Source organism: Octopus bimaculoides, chromosome 4, assembly GCF_046866305.1.
Source record: "Octopus bimaculoides isolate indiv1 chromosome 4, ASM4686630v1, whole genome shotgun sequence".
NCBI classification, from domain to species: domain Eukaryota; kingdom Metazoa; phylum Mollusca; class Cephalopoda; order Octopoda; family Octopodidae; genus Octopus; species Octopus bimaculoides.
The window spans coordinates 26,997,067-27,019,131 of NC_142931.1; the positions used below are offsets into that span (position 1 = coordinate 26,997,067).

Genomic DNA, 22,065 nt, shown 5'->3' on the forward strand with positions numbered 1-22,065 from the left:
ATATATAATATTATCTATTATATATATCATATTTATATATTATATATATAATATGATATATATATTATAATATATACATATATATATATATAATATTATATATTTATATTATATCATATTATATATATATATAATATTATAATATCATATTATGTATATATATAATAGTATATAATATATATGTAATATTATATATATATATCATGTGTAGAATATTATATATATATATATATATACATATATATATGTAATGTTATATATACACTATATATAATATCATATATTATATAGCTAATCAACAGTAGCATTCATCCTGTTTTTTGGACTGCCATGTTGGCTTGGCGATAACTATTAATATCCAGTACCGCTGCCGTAGTCTCCTTTAGAGAGACTTAGAAATATTAATATTTCTATATATATATATTATATATATATAGCATTATATATATTATATATATATGCTATATTTATATATATTGTATATATAATATATATTATGTAATATATAAATATGTATGTAATATATATATATAATACTATGTATATATAATATGTAAATATATATATATATATATATATATATATATATATATATATAATATTATATATAATATATATATATGTAATATTACATATATCTAATATTTATATCTAATATATATATATATATATATATATATATATATATATATATATATATATATATATATATATATATATATATATATATATATATATGTAATATATGCATAATATTCATGTAACATATATATATATATACAGGCGTGAATTGTATTAAAAATAGGAAAGAGAAAAAATGTTTGAGAGGAGAGGGTGAATGATGAAATTAATTCTGTTTTAGGGTGTTTCTGAATTAGAGAATCCTTGACACTTTCTTAGAACTTTTAGAAGAAATAGGTTGCAATATTCACAAAACACAAAATGAATACACACTCACATACCGACTTACTTACATACACACTCACATAAAGCAGACTTCAGTTCACTCGATTTATTTCTATCAATGAATACATCATAAAAATTCTTTCTGCCCTCCAGCTAATAAGAAAGTCCCTACATAGTCGCTCGATCTGCTAATCATAGCAGCTAAATTATCCTCAAATCACACCCGATCGTTTAATAAAAAATGGACACGTTAAATGTTATTGGATCCTGGATCTCCTACACAGCGAATCGGCGGGATGGCTACATCTGGAATGTTTTTTAGATTGCCTAAACCACATTGACTTGGGGATAAATAGCATCGCTATTCCAAACGTACTCATGTGAATGCGTTCGGTGTTAAATCACGTAATTAAGGTCGTGTATTCAATTAATGCCGGCTGAAGGAAAAAAATCGTCACTATACTGACTCCCACTCCAAACCTACACGCTTATGAAATCACGCACCCGACTGCGCGCGCGCGCACACACACACTAACACACACACACACACACACACACACACACACACGCAACATACCAAATCTTTCGAAATTGTAGTATACTATTAGAGAAGGTTAATGAGTATGAATATAAAGGTTTAGTGTCTAAGATATTTTAATTACCATTTAAATAGCCTTTTAGTTCTCTCAGTCATTTGACTGCGGCCATGCTGGAGCACCGCCTTTAGTCGAACAAATCATCCCTAGGACTTGTACTTATTCTGTCGGTCTTTTTGCTGAACCGATAAGTTACGGGGACGTAAACACACCAACATAGGTTGTCAAGTGATGGTGCTGAAGGGGACAAACAGAGATACACACAAATACATACATTATATATATATATATATATATATATATATATATATACACGACGGTCTTCTTTCAGTTCCTCTCTACGAAATCCACTCACAAGGCTTTGGTCGACCCGAGAAGCTATACTAGAAGACACTTGCCCAAGGTGCCATGCTGTGGGACTGAACTCGGAAGCATGTGGTTGGGAAATAAGCTTTTTATCACACAGCCATGCCTGCGCCTATAATATATAAAACCTTTGAAGCTGTATCAAAAAAATACACGAAAATACTTTTCACAATTCATTCTTTATATTGATTTCGAACTTAAGCACGTCGCCGTGCATTTTGGAGGGAGTGCAGTCAAATGTTGACTGATATTTATTTTGTCAGCCTGAGAATGATGAATTACCAAGCTAACTGTGGGATCTGAACTCAGCAATATAAAGAAGTGTAACTCTAAATATATGGCTTTTTTTCCCCCTATTATCCACTGAATCTGCAAATCCATTGCAATTTAATTTGATCTTTGTATAGATTTCTTAAGTCGGATACCTGGCAGAACCGTCAGCATGCCGGAAAATGCTTAGCCGCATTTCTTCAAGATGTATATTCAGAGTTCAAATCCCGCCGTGGTAAGACTTTTATGATTCCGGGGTTGATAAAAGATGTATCAGTTCACCTCAGGGGTCCATGTAATCGACTAGCTTTTCCCCACGAAACTGCTGGCCTTATGCCAAAATTGAAACCAATATTACATGAACCGCATTTGTTATGGAGGAAAGGAATAGTCGATTGAATCAATCCCAGAATGGGGGTTTTGTTTTCTATTTTATCGACCTCGGGATGATGAAAGACAAACTGATCATATAGTGTGATTTGAAATCTGTCGCTATCAGTTCTCTCACATCAAGTACGAGTTCCTCATCGCAATTGTTTAATTGACAAGAAATAACATCCAAGTCTCCTACATATCACAGACTATCATAAGATAATGTAGACCTAGGTACCTGAAAAGAAACGAGGAGAGAAGTAGTTGCTTTTTGTACGACCTTGATTCAAGAACACCAGAATCAAAGCTTACTCGAGGATGAACAAAGCAATAACAACTAATTTCTAGTACCGTTGCTTTTAAAGGAAATAAGATGTGATGCATATTTTTTTGTCACAAAACCCTAAGAAAACCATAGATCTGGTCAAGCTGGATGTGGCCAATGTGAGGTCAACACGCGTTGACTTAATTGATTCTTATTAATGAAGTGGATAACATTTTGCATAATCTTCAATAAGAACTGTTCCACTTGGTGAAGTGACTTGTTATATTGCTATTGAAACCAACACATTATGCGTATAGAAGTATGTGTACATGAATGTAGATATTAGACATATATATCATCTAAGGGAGATATTTCATTTCCGAGTGATCGACAGTATGACTAGAGACCTCAAAATACCTTATAAAGAACAGATGGGATTTGTAAATCTCGTTGAAACTTACTACAATTTTAATTCACAAAGATGAGATATTTAAAACTCTGAGAGTGCACATCAACACATTTAGTTGGTGCTATAACTTTAAGCCTATGTAAATTCAATAAACGGAAGAATGAACCTGAAATGTACTACATAAAGAAACATTAGATATTTCGGTAAGTATTCAGCTTATCAGCCGCTGTTGAAGTAAAGATAGCAATCTGTTTAGATGTACAACATAATATTTGTTAACACCATGAATGGTTGTGATGTAAATTGGTCAGGAATGAACAAAGGAACGAAGTAATATTCAAATAAGAATAAATGAGAATACTTGAAGAAAAGGGTGGAATGGAGGTCAAATCTCACACATGAAGAAAATACAGGTTTTTAAGTCCAGTTCCTTACAGGATATTTAGAGTATGTATATTTGTTATCCGCTGTTGAACTAAAGATAGTTTAGGTAATCAATATATAACACATGCACACATCTTAATTAGTTGAAACAGAAATTGACCAGAAACGGACAAAGCATTAAAGCAGCCATTTTATATATGAACGAGAAATAACTTCTAGTCCAAAACAACTCCAGAATTTATTGTACTGGATGTGAAGATATGTTATCTCTCTCTCTCTCCCTTTCTCTCTCTCTCTCTCTCTCTCTCTCTCTTTCTCTCTCTCTATCTATCTATCTCTATGCATAGAAATACACGTCTGTGTTACAAATATTTTAAACAAGTATGTGACCGTATATATATATAAGAAAGTATGTTTATATGTATGTATTCATATCTTTATATTGTAGTTCAAATCCTGCCTTGGGCAACGTTGTTTTTCTAAACCCTCCGAGTTCAATAAAAGTAAAGAACCAGTCTAGTTATGTGTACTGCAGAAGCGTTGGGAGACATCTACTGTAATCTTTTTCGCTATGAAATTTCTGAGTTCAAATCTCACAACCTTTCACTTGCAAAAGAGCAAGTTCCCAACCCTGGCAAAAAGGTTGCTTTGATTGAAAGAGAAGTTCATGACAAAGTATTCAAGAAGTTCTGCGAATCGCTTTCAATGTCTCACCAGCTGACCGGAGAAAATGCAAAGCGATATTCAAACAGCGTACATTCAACAAACAATGGAAGTATATACGCTGGCGCGCGCGCGTGTGAGTCTGTATTTGTGTGCACACACAGTTATATTTGTAATCGATGCGTACTCACTACAAGACTGAATGCACTTATCGATCTATAATATTTTTTATTATGTAATAAATGAATTCAGGAAAAAATAAAAGCCACAGAAAATAGTTACAGTAGAAATAAACTTGCCCGCAACAATAAGCCTATATGTATATATTTGTGTGTGTATAGACATATGCATACGTGTGTACACATACATAAACATACAGACACAAATATATGAATATGTATGGCACGTAAAAAAGCACCAACCGATCGTAGCCGTTGCCAGCTTCCTCGGGCCCCTGTGCCGGTGGCACGTAAAAGTCACTCACTACACTCACGGAATGGTTGGCGTTAGGAGGGGCATCCAGCTGTAGAAACACTGCCAGATCATACTGGATCCTGGTGCAGCCTTCTGGCTTCCCAGACCCCGGTCGAACCGTCCAACCCATGCTAGCATGGAAAACAGACGTTAAACGATGATGATGATGATGATGATGATGATGATGATACACACACGTAAATGCATTGCTTTCCAAACACCTGGTTCCGGGTGCAGTCCTGCTGCGAGGCAACTTTATAGCCCTGGGCTGACCAAAACTGTGTGTGTGTGTGTGTGTGTGTGTGTGTGTGTGTGTGTGTGTGTGTGTGTGTGTGTGTGTGTGTGTGTGTCCGCCACCGATTGACAACCATAGCTAGTTGGTTCTCTCCGTAACTTAGCAGTTTGGCAAAAGTGAACGACACAATAAGTAGCATATTTACAAATATCAAGTACTGGAATAAAAGATAACAATGCATAAATTATGTCATTATGAGTTAGTTATTGTTACATAACGACTTAAAATATACATGTTATATGTATATTTTCTCAGCTATATGGTAATCAAATGTGTGACAACTTGATCTATTTGCATTCAAACAATGTGTTTTTGAATCTCTCTCTAGACATACATCATTATCTTTTACTTGTATCCGTCATTGAATTGCGGTCACGCTGGAGCGTCACCTTACGAGTTTGAGACGAACAAATCGATTCCAATACATAGTTTTTAAGTTTGATACATATTCTAAAGACCTCTTTTGCAGAATCGCAGTTGGTGACACACATTCACATACATGTATATAGGCATACACATACCATATATGTGTGTGAGTGCAATATATATTTTATACATATCACATACACGTATTCTATAGAAACAAACACATACCCTTATACATAAACATAGATGCATGTAAGAATATAATTCTATGCACACACAAGCATATATACACCCGTGTAAATATATATTATATATATATATATAATATATAATACACATATATACACACCTATAACACACACACATATATATATATACGTGTGTGTGTGTATTACATATGAATATAAACGTATATTTACACAGAAGAGTACATATACAGACATACGTATTAAATAGACATAAACATGTGTATATTCCTATATATAAATACATGCATATGTGTGTGTGTGTGTGTGTGTATGTGTGTGTGTGTGTGAGTATATACACATCATAATTACATAGGAGCAAATACAGGCGCAGGAGTGGCTGTGTGGTAAGAAGTTTGCTTCCCCTCTATGTCCCCTCTATGTTTAGCCCCTTGTGGGCAATAAAGAAATAAGAAGTTTGCTTCCCAACCACATAGTTCCGGGTTCAGTCCCACTGTGTGGCCCCTTGGGCAAGTGTCTTCTACTATAGCGTCGGGCCGACCAAATACTTGAGTGGATTTGATTGACGGAAACTGAAAGAAGCCTATCGTGTAAGTATATATACACACATACAAGATGGGCTTCAGTCATATATGCATGTATGTATTTGTGTGTCTGTGTTTGTACACCATCGCTTGACAACCAATGCTGGTGTGTTTACGTCCCTGTAACCTAGCGGCTCGGCAAAAACAGACCTATCAAATAAGTACTAGGCTTACGAAGGATAAGTCATTGGATCGATTTCTTCGAATGAAGGCATTGCTCCAGCATGGCCGCAGTGAAATGACTATATGTGTGTGTGTGTCCACCATCGCTTGACAACCGGTGTTGGTATGTTTACGTCCTCGTAACTCAGCGGTTCGGCATAAGAGACCGATAGAATAAGTACTAGGCTAACAAAGAATAAGTCCTCGGGTAGATTTGTTCGACGCAAGGTGGTGCTCCAGCATGGCCGGTCAAATGACAGAAACAGATAAAGGAATATATATATATATATATATGAAATGCCATCGTAGGTGTCTCTTCCATTCTCGAGATTATCACCCTTTTGTTTCTTTTGCCGAACAGTGGTATGTTATGGCTACGTAAACATACCAACACCGGTTGCCAAGCAATGTGTGGGTTGTAATCGTCACAAGGCACTTGTTTGTTCATCTTTCGTTAAGAGAATTGCCTGGTATTTAATATACCTATATTCATCATGGGTGTATATGTTCATGCATGTATATATATGGATATTTTTTATATATACAGGTTTCAATATTATGTAGATAGATAGATACACGCAGGCGTAACTGTGCGGAAGCCTGTTGTATATATATACATACATACTTATCTATACATACGTATGGACATATCATATATTTATATATCATTTATATTATATACATACATACAAATATATATACATATATATATGCATACATACATATATATACATGCATACATATATATATATATATATATATATATATATATATATATATATATATATATATATATATATATATATACACATACATATATACACAAACATATTTGTAAATGAAAAGCTTTGTGTAGCGTCTGAAGCGTATTCAGTTCTAAATTATTTACTTATACACCCCCCCCCCATATATATATATATATATATATATATATATATATATATATATATATATATATATATATATATATATATATATGTTTGTGTTGTGTGTTCAGTCAGCATTAATAATTTGAATACTTTATTTTTTAAGTGGATTTGTCACGTTACCCTGAACTTGCGTCAAGTTTACGTATACGTGAGTGTGTATGTGTGTCTGTTCACATTTACGTGGCATTATCGTATTTTAATATATTACATTATAATATATTTCCCGGTAATTTTTATACGATTTACTTGAGCCACTCAACTACAAATATGTTTTCCAAAATAAATAAATAAACCAGAATAAGTTTGTAACTAATTAATCAAAATAATGTCAGTTATTCAATGCTTTTTTCTCCTTTCTCGCTGTATATTTATTTCTAATTAACGTATTCCTTGCTTCAAATATTTAAACAAACAGGGTCTGAAAATTTTATCGTTATTCTATTTATTTATTCCTTTATTGTATTTATTAAAAAGTGGGCGATTTTGTAAAGTGAAGGCACGCAACTACAATCTTTAAAACGATACATGAACTAATTACTTACTGGATAGAAAGAAAGTCGGTTATCCGTAACTTTCCCCAGCAATCCTTGTATCTATTTCTGAGAGTTTTGTGGCCTAGGACGCGGAAAATGTCTTAGTTAACTGATAGTTAATTGTTGCAACCAATTTTAAGACGCAACGGTATGCTAGTCAATAAATAAATAAATACATACTCTATGGACGCAGGTTACAAAGCTGCCTTGTAAGCTTGTGGCTTGGAGTTCTGTCCCACTGCGTGGCACCCGAGCCGACCAATGTCTTCTGAGTGGAATCAATAAATAGAAAGTGCATGGAAGCCAGTTGTGTGTGCGTGTTTGTGTGTGTGTGGCTGCCATTAGGGTCTGAAGAGACGCTGTGAAGCTAAGCATTTATGAATGTGAAGCCCTGGGTAACCCCATAGACCGGCCATAACTATCTTTAACTAATTATACACACACACACACACACACACACACACACACACATATATATATATGCGTGTGTCTGTATCTACACCATAACTCTTGACAGTCAGCGTTGGTTTGTTTACGTCTCCGTATCGTAGTACCTCAGCAAAAGCCAAAGATGAGATGGATGTTCCAGTTGATCGGATCAACAGAACAGCTTGCTTATGAAAATGCCGTGCAAGTGGCTGAGAACTCCACAGATACACGTACCCTTAGTGTACTTTTCAGGAAGAGAATTGACGTAACACAATGGTACAAGGCTGGACTTTGGGATTACAGGTACAACTTACTTTTGTCTGCTGAGTGGACTGAAGTAACGTGAAATAAAGTGCTTTGCTCAAGGAAACAATGCACTGCCGGGATCGAACTCACGTCCTTACGATCGGGAACCGGATACCACTAAAAGCTGTATACTTGTATGGCTATATGTATATACAAAGATACACTTCAACAGCATAGTATTGACATTCATTGTTACTTGTATGCATATATACACCAAAGAACAAATTATCGATATTTTATAATGTAATCGATATTTAAAAACAAACTCACCAGTGAAGAGAATCTCTCGAAATAAATGGAATATCAAATTGTGTCAAAACTTTTTCTGTTGTGTCACTCACAAGCTTAGAAGGACATGAAAATTATAACCTCTACTCTTCTTTACCCTAAAACTATTGCAGAGTTTGTGCCTATTCAATTGAAATCGATGTTAATATTCTGATTAAATTGAATATATGGGAGTTGGGTGTCCTACCTAAATACCTACAGACATACAGATATATGTATATGATCAAATTCTATTCGAGTTAGTATGCATTTCGTCCTGTCGGGTCGATGCAGTAGAGTGCTAATCAGGTCGATATAATCGATTAAACCGTCTCTATTCTAGCTAATAACTGAAACCATTATAATTTTCCAAAAAGCGGAGGGGGCAACAGTGTTGTAAAATCGGTAGCCAATTCGAATAAATACCCTATATAGTATTTTGTTACATTCCTTTATGCTTTAGGATCAAATTTATCTACGGTTGACTGTCATTCTTGTTAGGAATGAGTTCGTTAAACTGCTGAAGCCGATTACATTAGGAAATGTAGCATCATTAGATATGGTTTACTTTTTTCTACATGACTATGCGATATTTCTATTACTTTAAAATTTCTCCTGCTATGGAGAATATTCGATGTACTGAATAACTTTTCTCTTAAAAGTTTATAAATTTGATGTAGTTTAAAAATGCTGCTTGGATCCTCTTTTTTTCTTGTTTGTTTTACATTTTGTTTAAACCAGTCTGTGTGTTTTATTCACAATAGAGATAATTGAAAAATGTTAAATTCCTCTATCACGGGAAGGAATAATTTCAATTGGAAATCAATATAAACTGTGAGCGATAAGAATTTAAAAAATTATTATTTGCATGGAAATGATAATACTTTCTTTCATAAAAATGAATTAGTTTATATAAATTATATCAGCGGAAATATATCTCAAATTATAAAAGATCGAAAGTAAATGAATTGTAAGGACTCCACAAATACTTTGAAGAAATAAAGAAGCGAATATCTTATAATATTAGTTCATTTCCGGTTCTTTGCAAGTTCTAATCTGGCAGGGGTCAACTTTGCCTTTCATCCCCTCCAGGGTCATTGGTACAGACTAAAACCCCTCCCCTCGAAATTGCTGGCCTTGTGCCTAAATTAGAAACATCATTATTAGTTCAAGGTAGCAGTATATTTCAACTCCTGGTTTCCGCTTTAATATATTTATTAACATTTTAATATTAACTTAAATAATATTTTAAAGAATTTTCCAAGGGAAGAACAACTGATAAGCATAATAACTTTGACATGTTTTGTTTCTTGGGAGGGTCATTATGCCCATAATAAACAAACGTTGAATTTTACTTCATTATTTGTCAGTTGGCTAACCATTTGACAAAAATAAAGTGAAGTGGAACCAGTGTGTGTGTGTTTATTATTGGTATAATGACACTCTTGAGATGCAGGTTTCAACACAGAATTCACGTCAAAAATTTTGCAACAACAAATAAAAACAAAATTATATTACAGTCAAATACAAAGAAATTTATACAAGAAAACATTCTTACGTCGAAATGCCTATTTTTACACCATTAAAAGCATTACTCGTTTCCATTTCTAAACATTCTCCCTAAAAATTTGCCTTAGTTACAATATAGGATATCGAATCCAGCTCAGTATGTATGATACCGGTGATTATTTTATTCGATTTCGAAAATGAGTAATGAAAAAGTATCATTTGTTTCTTGAACAGTATGGCCGAATGGTTAAGAATTGTACGTTTCACAACCACGAGGACATGAGTTCAATCCAAGAGTGTGGCATCTTCAGCAAAGGCTATTTTCAACTGCAACGGGTCGACCCATACCTTATGAGCGGATTTGGGTCGATGGAAACTGCATCAAAACCTGTCGGGTAGAGTGTACTTGTAATTCAAAGTCGAGTATTTGCTTCGATGTTGCCTGAGCTTTCAGAGACGAATAGAAAGGAAAAATACATTACACAGGTTTCCTGATAATACTTCTAAAACTAAGCAACTGATTGGCCCTTTAATTAAGGCATCGGTAATCGTGACGGCTTGGTGCCACTTCCTTTGCAACAAATCTGTTTACATCCTTTTATTCTTTTATCCGTTTCAGTCATTTGGCTGCGGTCATGCTGGAGCATCGCCGTAAAGGGTGTTAGTTGAAGAAATCTACTCCAGGACTTATTCTTTGTAAGCCTAGTACTTATTCTATCGGTCACTTTTGCCGAACTGCTGGATTGCGGGGACATAAACGCACCAGCATCGGCTGTCAAGTGATGACGGGGAGGGGGGACAGACATGCACACACACACACACACAGAGTTTCCATTACCAAATCTACTCACAAGGCTTTGGTCGGCACGAGGCTATAATGGAAGACACTTGCCCAAGGTGCTATGCAGTGGGACTGAACCCGGAACCATGTGGTTGGGAAGCAAGCTTCTTACCACACAGCCACGCCTGCGCCTATGTAAATTTTTTTTTCTATGATTATTAATAGATGTCAATCTGTGTTTTATAAAGTTACATACAACCATGCAAAAGCACATTGTGTAACGAGCACATTGTATAACGATCCCTATGGTCCTTTGACCTGCTAGAAATAACCATCAAACCTTCTTCAAACCATGTATTAGCATTTCGGATAAATCACTATCAAAGAGATGTACATTATTTTCATTTGACGGATATTTGTCCTCATCTTATTTGTTGTTAACACAACGTTTCAGCTGATATACCCCCCAACCTTCATTGGGTGTCTTGGGTAAATTTCGATCCTGGGTTCTAATTCCTAAAGTATTTTTCGGTGTTATTATTATTATTATTATTATTATTATTATTATTATTATTATGCAGGTCACTGCCTGGAATCGAACTCGGAATCTTGGGGTTAGTAGCCCGCACTCTTAACCACTATTTTCGTGGGCATATGGCGTATTGGTTAATTCGAAATTTCTCCAAGACACCTGATGAAGGCTGGAAGGTATATCAGCCGAAACGTTGTGTTAACAACAAACAAGACGAGGACAAATATCCATCAAATGTAAGTAATGTACATAATTCCTCATCTCTTAAATATATATATATTTCTTTATTGCCCACAGGGGGCTAAACATAGAAGGGACAAACATAGAACTGTACTACAGAGATGGTTTAAAGGCTTCTAATCACAAAGCTGCTCCTTCATGGTCGTTTAAGGATCTAATTACTGATGATGAATACCGTAAATACTATAGCTTCACAAGTTTCTGTCTTTATAAATGTCCACATGAAACACACAAATTGCCTGTAGTATTACTGTATAAGATGCATCATTAAGCCCTTTTCCATTAGGTGGCTTCTTTCAGTCAACACCAGACCGATCTCTAAAAGCCTACTTGGACGATACTTTGACACGACATTCTAGACCATTGAGTCAGATGTAGTTTCATAGCTAATTTATAATATTCTTTTAAGTATGTATCGGGTTCTTTTTTTCCCATTTATAAAATTAATCCAACTTGGATCATTATATCATATATTTTATATATTCTTTTATTCTTATTTCGAGCAATTTGGCTGAGGCTCTGCTAGGACACGAGTATATAGATTTAAATATAACATTTAAGCAGATATAAAATATTTAGGCATTTTTCTTTTACATTTTAGTATGAACTGGATCAATTTTGAAAATTAGAATCAAATTGATGTCCTTACTGTGAACATTGGAATGCCACCTGCCAAATAGAATGTGTCAACCAGAGTTATGTGCCTTGCTTAAAAGTACAATCAATGGCATCAATAATATAACATCTTACAAAATACTAACAATTATATCGATGAAAATAGAGTCATATCAAAATTGACTTGAATATGTTGGATGGCAATTGTTGAATTTTATAATAAACTAGAAATACTTTTTACATGTACCCTGAATTATTCAGGATTGATAATTTGTATATTCACATATCCTTTCATTTTTATATTTGAAGAAGTACGGTATGGATGATAGGTTCGATAAGATAACGAACCATATGAGCCATGTCTCGTATCTTGTTACCAACGTCGCTCTGTTACTGTGACAAAAGTACTTGCTTATCAGCGGATTCACTGATATGGAAGAGAATGGTGTGTAACATATCTGTAAATACTATGAGCATATAAAATTGATGAATGTTTGGATGCTTTCGTTAGTTCCAAACTCAATTTATCATGTGAACATGGTCAGAAGAAAGGCGGTGAGCTGGCAGAAACGTTAGCACGCCGGGCGAAATGCTTAGCGGTATTTCGTCTGCTGTTACGTTCTGAGTTCAAATTCCGCCGAGGTCGACTTTGCCTTTCATCCTTTCGGGGTCGATAAATTAAGTACTAGTTACACACTGGGGTCGATGTAATGAACTTAATCCCTTTGTCTGTCCTTATTTGTCCCCTCTATGTTTAGCCCCTTGTGTGCAATAAAGAAATAAGAAACGTTAGCACGCCGGGCGAAATGTTTAGCGGTATTTGGTCTGTCTTTACGTTCTGAGGACGACTTTGCCTTTCATCCTTTCGGGGTCGATAAATTAAGTACCAGTTGCGTACTGGAGTCGATCTAATCGACTGGGCCCCCTCCCCCCAAATTTCGGGTCTTGTGCCTAGAGTAGAATATGGTCTCATCTTTATGACTGACTATCTTATAATACAACTTTATCCTTCAACCCATATGTAAAGATGAAGAAATTCAGTTACACACACACACACACACACACACACACACACACACACACACACACACACACACATCTCTTGCCTTTTGAATGAAGATCGAAAAAACACGATCAACTAGTGGATGTGTACACATATACACACGTTCTTTCACAAACGGAAAAAATACATACTAAAATATATAATTATTTATTTAAACTAACAACTGGTCGCCATAAATTCAATTATATATTGTCAGTTGATGCATGTTTGTGTAAAATAACGCTAATATATCATTGAATGTGTCCAGATAAATAATATTTTCTACTCTAGGCACAAGGCCCGAAATTTAATTCGTAATTCTGTTCAATATTTCGGAAAATTGAAGTCAGAGTTGTCACATTCGAACGATTAGTTTATTCCAGTTTATTATGCCATAACTTTATGGAATCATGATAGAAATAAGCTGACATCATAATATTAACAGTAGATATATATCTGGTTGGAATAGATAATTTAATTTTCTAAATCTCGCCTCTTGCTTATGAAGCTTGTTTAATTAATGTCTTCTAAGAGAAAGATGAGAACGGTCTCTCAGGAAGCTTGTTTAATTAAAAGTTTCTTTGTAGAAAGCATACATTCATCGTGATAAAAAATGCTACTTCGTCTCAGTTTGATACAATTGTGGGTTTTTAGGTATACCTTTGCTCTTACCAAATAGACCTATAGGCGAAGCTTCCAATCATGACCGTCCCCTCTTATTCTCAGGCAATATATTCAGGACTTCATTGTCAATGGGTTAAAAAATAGTGCAACCGGTGTAAAAAAAAAAAAATGTGTATGAAACAAAAACGCGCAAAGCAACGGGGGTGGAGTGAGGAGAGGACTTTCGGAAAATTCACAAGATCCGAGTTTTTCCCTAACTTTTTGGAAAACGTTTTTTTTTTTAAATGAAATTTTATATAAATGCCTTTCAAACGACATAGATTATGATTATAAAGAAATTTGTGGGGAAAATCTTTTCCGAGGGTGTGGGGAGAGGACTTTCGGAAAATTCACAAGATCCGATTTTTTCCCCATAACTTTGAGGAAAATGGATATCTTTTAATGAAATTTTATATAGATACCTTTCAAACGGCATACATTACGGTTCTCTCAATTTCAGGGTTGGGGAAACACATTTGTCTTGGATAGAGAACTTTTGTTTGTTCAACACGTTGAAGGTATTTTTTTTTAATATCTGTAAAAGCCCAGATTAACTTCTCAGATCTGGACCCCTGTGTCTAACTTTATCCTCCACTCGGGCTCTTGGGCCAAAAAGTAAACACTTCTGTATACAGCTCAAGAGGCGACCTAATGGACAGAATCGGCTACGTCTGTTGTTCGTTACCACTTTACCGGGAATCCAGCAGAGATGACATTTAACCTATTCCCGCTATAGCGGTAACACGATGTGGTAGGGTTAAGATTTGTTTTCAACATAGGCACAAAGCCAAGAATTTCGGCGAAGGGAACAGTTGATTTTATCGAGCTCAGTACTTGACTGGTATTTCATTTTCTCAACACTAGAAGGATGAAAGGCAAATTTAGTATTTTGAGTATATCTTTATTTCATCAACACTCAAAAGTTAACCTTGGCAGTACACCTTGTTTGTTGTTACTACAACGTTTCGGCAGATGTACTCTCCAGCCTTCATCAAGTGTTCTGGTGGGATTTCGAACCCAACTCTTTATGAACAGAAAAAATAACATCAGCAAAAAAAAAGAATACCTTAAGAATGAGAACAGAGTACCCCATTAATCAAATAAAGGGTTGAGTTCGAAATTCCACCAGAATTTCTGATGAAGGCTGGTGCGAATATCATCTCAAAAATATAGAATAGTATAACCTTGGCAGGATTTGAACTCGGAAGTTAAAGGTCATAGGACATTTGTTTTCGGTGCTCTGACGATTCCGCCAGCTTACCACTTTTAATAATGATTTTGTGGGGAAGAGAACTCATGATTAGTAGTTTGTTTTATCGGCCTCGGATTGATGAAAGGCAAAGATGAGACCTCGGCAGGATTTTTAACTGTCACAAGATAGGTGGACGAGGTTCTATCATAATAAAGTCAATTTACAAATTAACTGTAGAGATATACATGGAATCTTGTGTGAGGAAAGAGATACGGGGTTCGGTAATATATATTATATACCAGAGATCGATTCAGTCGATTATGGACTTTCTCTGGAAATATCTGGGCCTGTGTTAATGTGAAACATGGCTTTTAGCGGATTGACAAAATCGGTAGAGCAATGGACAAAAATGTCTTGTATTCGGAGTTGAAATCCCGCTGATGTAAGACTTTGCCTTCATTTCTTTTTGGGGGATTGTTAAACTAAGTACCAGATCAATTATTCTGACTATAAGCCTGTCCCCTTCCGTCTCTCCCTAAATGAGATAGTGTAATCACTTTAGAAACTTTATTTAGTAACGACACTTTATTGTTGTTAACTAATCTGGATTCTTTACAGGTCCGGGTTACCGGTCCTCATTTTGAATGAGGACCGAGAGTGACATCTTTGTATCTATGTTGTGTACTATTAATTGATTTGTACATGTAAATTATCTGTGAAAAGGTGTTGAAGATTTTGTGCAAGCGGGAGAGAGGGGAGAGGAGGAAAGAGACTGAGACTTTTGTTTGTGTGTGTGTAAATGTGTGAGAGACAAAAGCAGAGGAAATGACCCTTGTCATGTGAGTGTATGTATGGCAATTCTATGTGCGTGTGTGTTTATGAAACATATATGCGTGAGGGACATAGATATTGTGTATAGGATCCTTATGTTCTTTAAAGATATTTATGATTAAAGGTATTTAAGCTGTGACCAATGCATTTTTTTTCCTATGAAATTGAAGCTCAGTACGACATTGTCATGTCTTTTTCTAAGACGGTAAGATGTGATTTGAGGGAGATTTAGTTGTTATTTCTAGCTGGTCGAATGACCACTTACAGGCACTCTCGTTGACGCTGTGTATAAGCCGGTGATACAGTGTTTGTAAAACATTTTATATTGTAATTGATTGCGCGCATTTGTATGTATAGTGGGGACGGAGATGGAATTCCTACGGTATTCTCTGCAAGCGTATGTGTGTGCACGTGTTATTTCTGTATGTGATTGTGTGATGTTGAAATACACTGTAACACCAACACATGGTAGATAATTACTGCTGGATGTATTAAGTCAGCCACAGTTTAATGTATTGGCCTATGGCAAAATCATTTATATCTTTTTCTAATTTATATAAATAAATGACTTGCAAAATGTAATTCATTTTTTTTTCTAATTTAAAATTATGTAACTGATGTAATATTATACTTTTTCTGTTACTAGAAAGTCAGCTTGTTTAAAATTTTAATTTTGAGCTATTGTGGATGTGCTTATAAAGGCTCAATGGGTGCTGTTGAATTTGGTTACACGAAAATGATCGCTATTAGAAAATTTTTATACCAAAAACTTCTTGAATGGAATTGAAATTGTTGAAGATTTCTAATATTTGCAATCTGGGAATTCTTGTAATTGGTGACTTAGCTAAAGTCAGTCTCATTCAAAGGTTTTGGAATAATACAATTGATCTATAACATTTCAGTCGTCCTAAATTATGAGTATGTTAGAGAAACCAGAAATCCTAACTTGTTAAAATACATTAATCTCGCTGGACAGTTATAATACGCTTTTACTAAATAACACCTTTCAGCTGTAAAGTTTTCTCAGTCAGATAGTTTTAATTAAAAAAATTTAAATGTCATGAAGAAGTAACTATAAAGAGATTCGATTTATTATTATTATTTGTTTTTGTTTTTAAGTTTTTAATAATTTAGCAGATATTCTCATAATATATATATATATATTTTCAATCATTAAAACAGGCCTCGGTAATCTTTTGTCAAGGCTCATCCTGAGGTGAGCCGCACTATTAGAAAAATTCAAGGTAATTTTTTTTATCAGGTGTACTATTTAAAACGTTCTGTGGGCCGCTGGCTGCCTTAACCCTTGTAGAATGCACCAGGTCATTCTAAATAGAATTTTATTGAATACTTCCGATTTAATACTTGTGACACAAAATAGTCCCAGTATTAAATATGCTATCAGAACTTATAGAAACGACAAATAGTTGTGGTATTTTCAATAAAGGTTCGAAAAAGTATAAACTAATAAAGGGTACTATTCAAGAAGAGTGGGACTCTCAATCAAATATTGGCTCTGACTGTTATTTTTTCATGTGTGGCATGTATACATTCATACATATCATTTTGGTAAATTTAAATGCAACATAAAATGCTTTTTGGATTTTTCGTAATTGTTATCTTGTATCATATTTACAAATATACTTATTTGATATTGTTTTGTTTTCTTAAAATATTTACTTCAAGAAATCCAAAAGTCTTGAATGTAAATAAACTTATATTTATGTATCTATAGTCATAGATTGGCACGAACCGGTACTACAATCATCATTTAACGTCCGTTGTCCATGCTGGCATGGGTTGGACGTGACACCTACATTTCGTACAGCAAAATAGTTAGTTATTGGACTGCGGCCATGCAGGGGCACCGCCCTAATACTTAATTTTTTAAGACTGGAACTAATTCTAGCGGTTTCTTTTGCCGGAGACGCTAAGTTACGGGGTGTAAACAAACCAACACCGATTGTCAATCGGTGTGGAACACACGCACACATATACGTGTCTGTATGTATATCTTCTGCTCATTTTGTGTCTATTAAATTCACTCACATAGTATTACTCGGCCAAAGATTATTGTACAAGACACTTGCCCGAAACCACACTACTATGCTTGCACCTAATTTTTATGAATTATTTTTCACTTTACATTTCAAAGCTTTGAAAACTTAAATTTATAAAGGAATAAACGTAACAGACATTTTTCTCTTTCATATTTTTCTTATAAACGAACGAAGAAAAAGAACTAAGAATTGATGTTGTGGTTGTCCCATGAGAAGCTGAATGCAACAATACTAGTTGATGTGACTAATAACTCGAAATTTAAAACATCTGGGGGTGAACTTGGTCATTAGGGTTGTCTCGCGGGAAAATTTGGTTCAGAAATTCATATTCCATGCCGAATATTGTTTACTGGAACAACCTTAATAACTTATTAAAAACCTACCGGTGATCCGTTGATGTAGCATCAATTGAATGTATGATTGCCTTTCTTGGTCACAGATTCCCTTAATGCTTTATATGCGTGTGTGTGTATATTATTAATTTAGTTTTACTATCAAAACCTCTCTTGTTAATTCGAAAACAGTCTTTATTTTCAGTTACTTTATAATAGTTATGATTATAGTTCTGACGTTCTCTTATGGCAAAATTAAAATAAATTTATGATCAGATGTCCTATTGAATGAACTGAAGGCGAATACCTTCAAGAAGATTACTGCTACTACCCCTAGATACAAAGAGGTTCAGAACACTCAGAAACCAAATTGAAACACCCGGTACCCTAAGTACCTTATCTATCTAGTTACTTTGCTACACATTCATATTTACTCACGTGTTATTCATACATTACGTACATACGCACGTGTTATTCACACACACACGTGTTTCACATGCAAACACTCATGTTATGCATGCATACACGCACGTTTTAGTCAAACATGTACATGTCATGCATACTTACACACACACACACACAAATGCATGTTAAACGTACATGCATATGTAGAAGTATATACGTATTTATGCATATAAACATGTTAAAGTGTCTTGGAGTTTAAGTTCCGAAACAAAGTTTTTGAAATAGAAACAAATTTGGTGATACCGTTGCGCATGCAAAAATATGCATTATTTAAAAAAGTTACAAGAAAATAATGTCCCGTAATGAAGTGGATGTGCCTTAATCTGTAACTATGTCAACAAAGACGGGTTTGTCACAGTAGGAACACTTTAAAAATAAAGCATCTATAAAAAAACATTGCGTTTTTGTTCGATATTTAAGACAGTCAACGTTTTGAAATAGCAGCTAAATCTCCGTTTCAAACATTGTATATATGTGTATGTGCGCATGAGAGACAACTTGGGGAGAAAAAAATGGTTATCAATGATTTCGATTGCTTGTAACCAGCTACTTACCTTTATCGTTATCCGTGTTGCAATATCCGTCTGTGTTGGGGCTACCTTCTCTGGAAGAATGGTTAGATCCGGGGGAAGCAGGTAAGCGTCCTCCATATGTATTTACATCTTGGAGTGCAGAATAGTAATCATGTTTCACCATTGTAGGTAGACCTGAACTGTGTGTGTTGTGTCCTCCCATGTAAGCCGGATGGAGGTGTTGATTCGTGGCATTTTCTTTAGCCGCTACATTAACCCCGCAATATCCGTCGGGTATGTCCACTAGTGATCCAACCCCACCTGCGTTGGTGTGCGGAGGTGGAGCTAGAAATGAATTGTTTGTTGCATTGAACACATTCCTTAAATATGCAGCTGATTGCACTAACCCAAAATCTGTCGGGTAAGAAGAATACCCTAACGCCCCAGCAGTCATACCCCCTACTTGCATACAATCGTAAGTCCGAGGTGACGGCCGTGACAAATAACGCATAGCCATGCTACCATAGTCCGAGCCGGGGTTTCCTGTGTTTGGGTTACATGTTTGTAGTGAACCTCCGGTATCCATGTGATCTCGGCGGTCCATTTTACTGAGAGCAAGAACTAAAAGGGAGAGAGGGAGAAGAGGATGATAGATAGATGGATAGATACACAGGCTAACAGCTAGAAAGCAGTGCACTAGAAGTAATTAAAATTACTCAAAAGCACTACTCTGGTGGAATCTGATCCGAATGTACTCCTACCAGTTTTTTTTTTCTTTAGTTTCGGTCTTCTTGTTAGTATGTGCGGTTGAATTTACTGCGACTGTGTGCAGACTTACTTGGCTTTTAGATGTTTACATACACACAAACGTGTGTGTGTGTGTGTGTGTGTGTGTGTGTGTGTGTGTGTGTGTGTGTGTGTATATGTATATATATAGTTTGTTTTCTATGCTGAAATGCTAGAAATAAACTCTGACATAAATAAAAAGAGAGAATGAAAAGAAGAAAGCTAGAAGAGATGGAAAGAAAGAAAGAGAAAACAGAGAGAGGTGGAGGAGGAATCGGTTGGCAGTAAAAGTTGTTTACAAAGTTTTGGAAAAAAAAAAGTATTTTTAAGGAAACGAAATAAGACAAACTTAATGAAGAAAAACAATCTAAATAAGAACTGGGTGGTGGTGGTGGTGGTGGTAGTAGTAGTAATAATAATGGGGAGGAAGAGGTAGTTGGTAAGTAAAGCGAATGAAAAGTGATTGCTATTTGTTTTTGTCTTTTCAATTGTGTGTGTGTGTGTGTGTGTGTAAGAGAAAAGTAACGAGAAAGTGAATTTGATGGGACAAAAATATGTAAGAGAATGGACGTGAAGAATTAATAATAGTCAAGTCGCAACACAGAATGACTTATGATTGCTGCTTGTCTCAACAAACCTGCCCCATCGTTATTTTTAAGTTTTTCCATGTTTTACGTTCAGTTTTCTTGCATATTTACTCTCACTTAACAATGTTTGCGTGTGCGGTTATGTACGTGCATACCGTATGTGTTAAGCTGGCGGTTATGATATATATATTTATATATATTTATATATATATATATATCAATGTATGTTGTGCGCCTTTAAACGCACATACACTCAGAATATCGTTAAACGATATCAAACTTTAAAGAACCTCGATGAATTTGGATGGAATAAATACATAAAATAAATAAAACTCACGAAGGACAACGACACTGTAATGTTGTCAAACTAAGATGGTTTATAATGGCTTCAGGAGAGCTACATCGGAAACGCCTGACACAACAGCTGGTCGCACCAGAAGTGTTATGAGGGTAAACTCAGCAAAGCAGGAGAAAAGAGAGAGAAAAAAAAAAAAAGAAGTCTAACAAGAAAATTGTGTAGGTGGGTTGGTTGGTTGGTGGAAGTGTAAGGCAACGAGTTGCAAGAAAGACAGCAGAAGTAGTGGGGGGAGATGGGGAAAGCAGAGAAAGGAGTGGAAGAAGTTGGGAGATAGCAAGGAAAACGTGAAGCTGTGTAGGAATGAAAACAAACAAAAATTAAAGAAATATAAATAAAACAATTAAAGAAAAAAAAACTAATACATTTGTTGCGGTTGTATTTTATTTTATTTTTTTTCATAGACATTAAAACTGATTTCTCTCACATAGGCGCATGAATATAATGGGTATAAGCGATTATATCTATCCCTCAGTACATGACTGGTACAGTACTTTATTTTATCAACCTCCGCTAACGCCACCCCCACGGAATAAGTAAAGACAAAGCCGACGTCAACACGATTTCATTAAAGGGACATAACTAAGTGCAGCAAATCGTTTCTACACGGAACTATCCATTTCTGCCAAGATTTCGTTCATACTAAAACTTTTAATTACAAAGATCCAGAAAGAAAAAAGAAAAAAAAATGCATTTATTCATTAAACTGATACAATTGTGTTATATAATAACAATTATGATAACGATTATATAACTGCTAATTATTTTTATCGACGTAGAA

The 22,065-nt window shown here is 35.0% G+C and overlaps 1 protein-coding gene across 1 annotated transcript in view; it reads right to left on the bottom strand.

The window, feature by feature from the left end:
- Window positions 1–21,444, bottom strand: part of LOC106875957 (uncharacterized) — an 82,404-nt gene extending 60,960 nt beyond the window's left edge. The window contains exon 1 of the mRNA XM_014924298.3: window positions 19,599–21,444. Coding sequence (XP_014779784.1) covers window positions 19,599–20,160 — 562 coding nt within the window. The 5' untranslated portion in view covers window positions 20,161–21,444. The remainder of the gene's footprint in view (window positions 1–19,598) is intronic.
- Window positions 21,445–22,065: the final 621 nt, after the last annotated feature.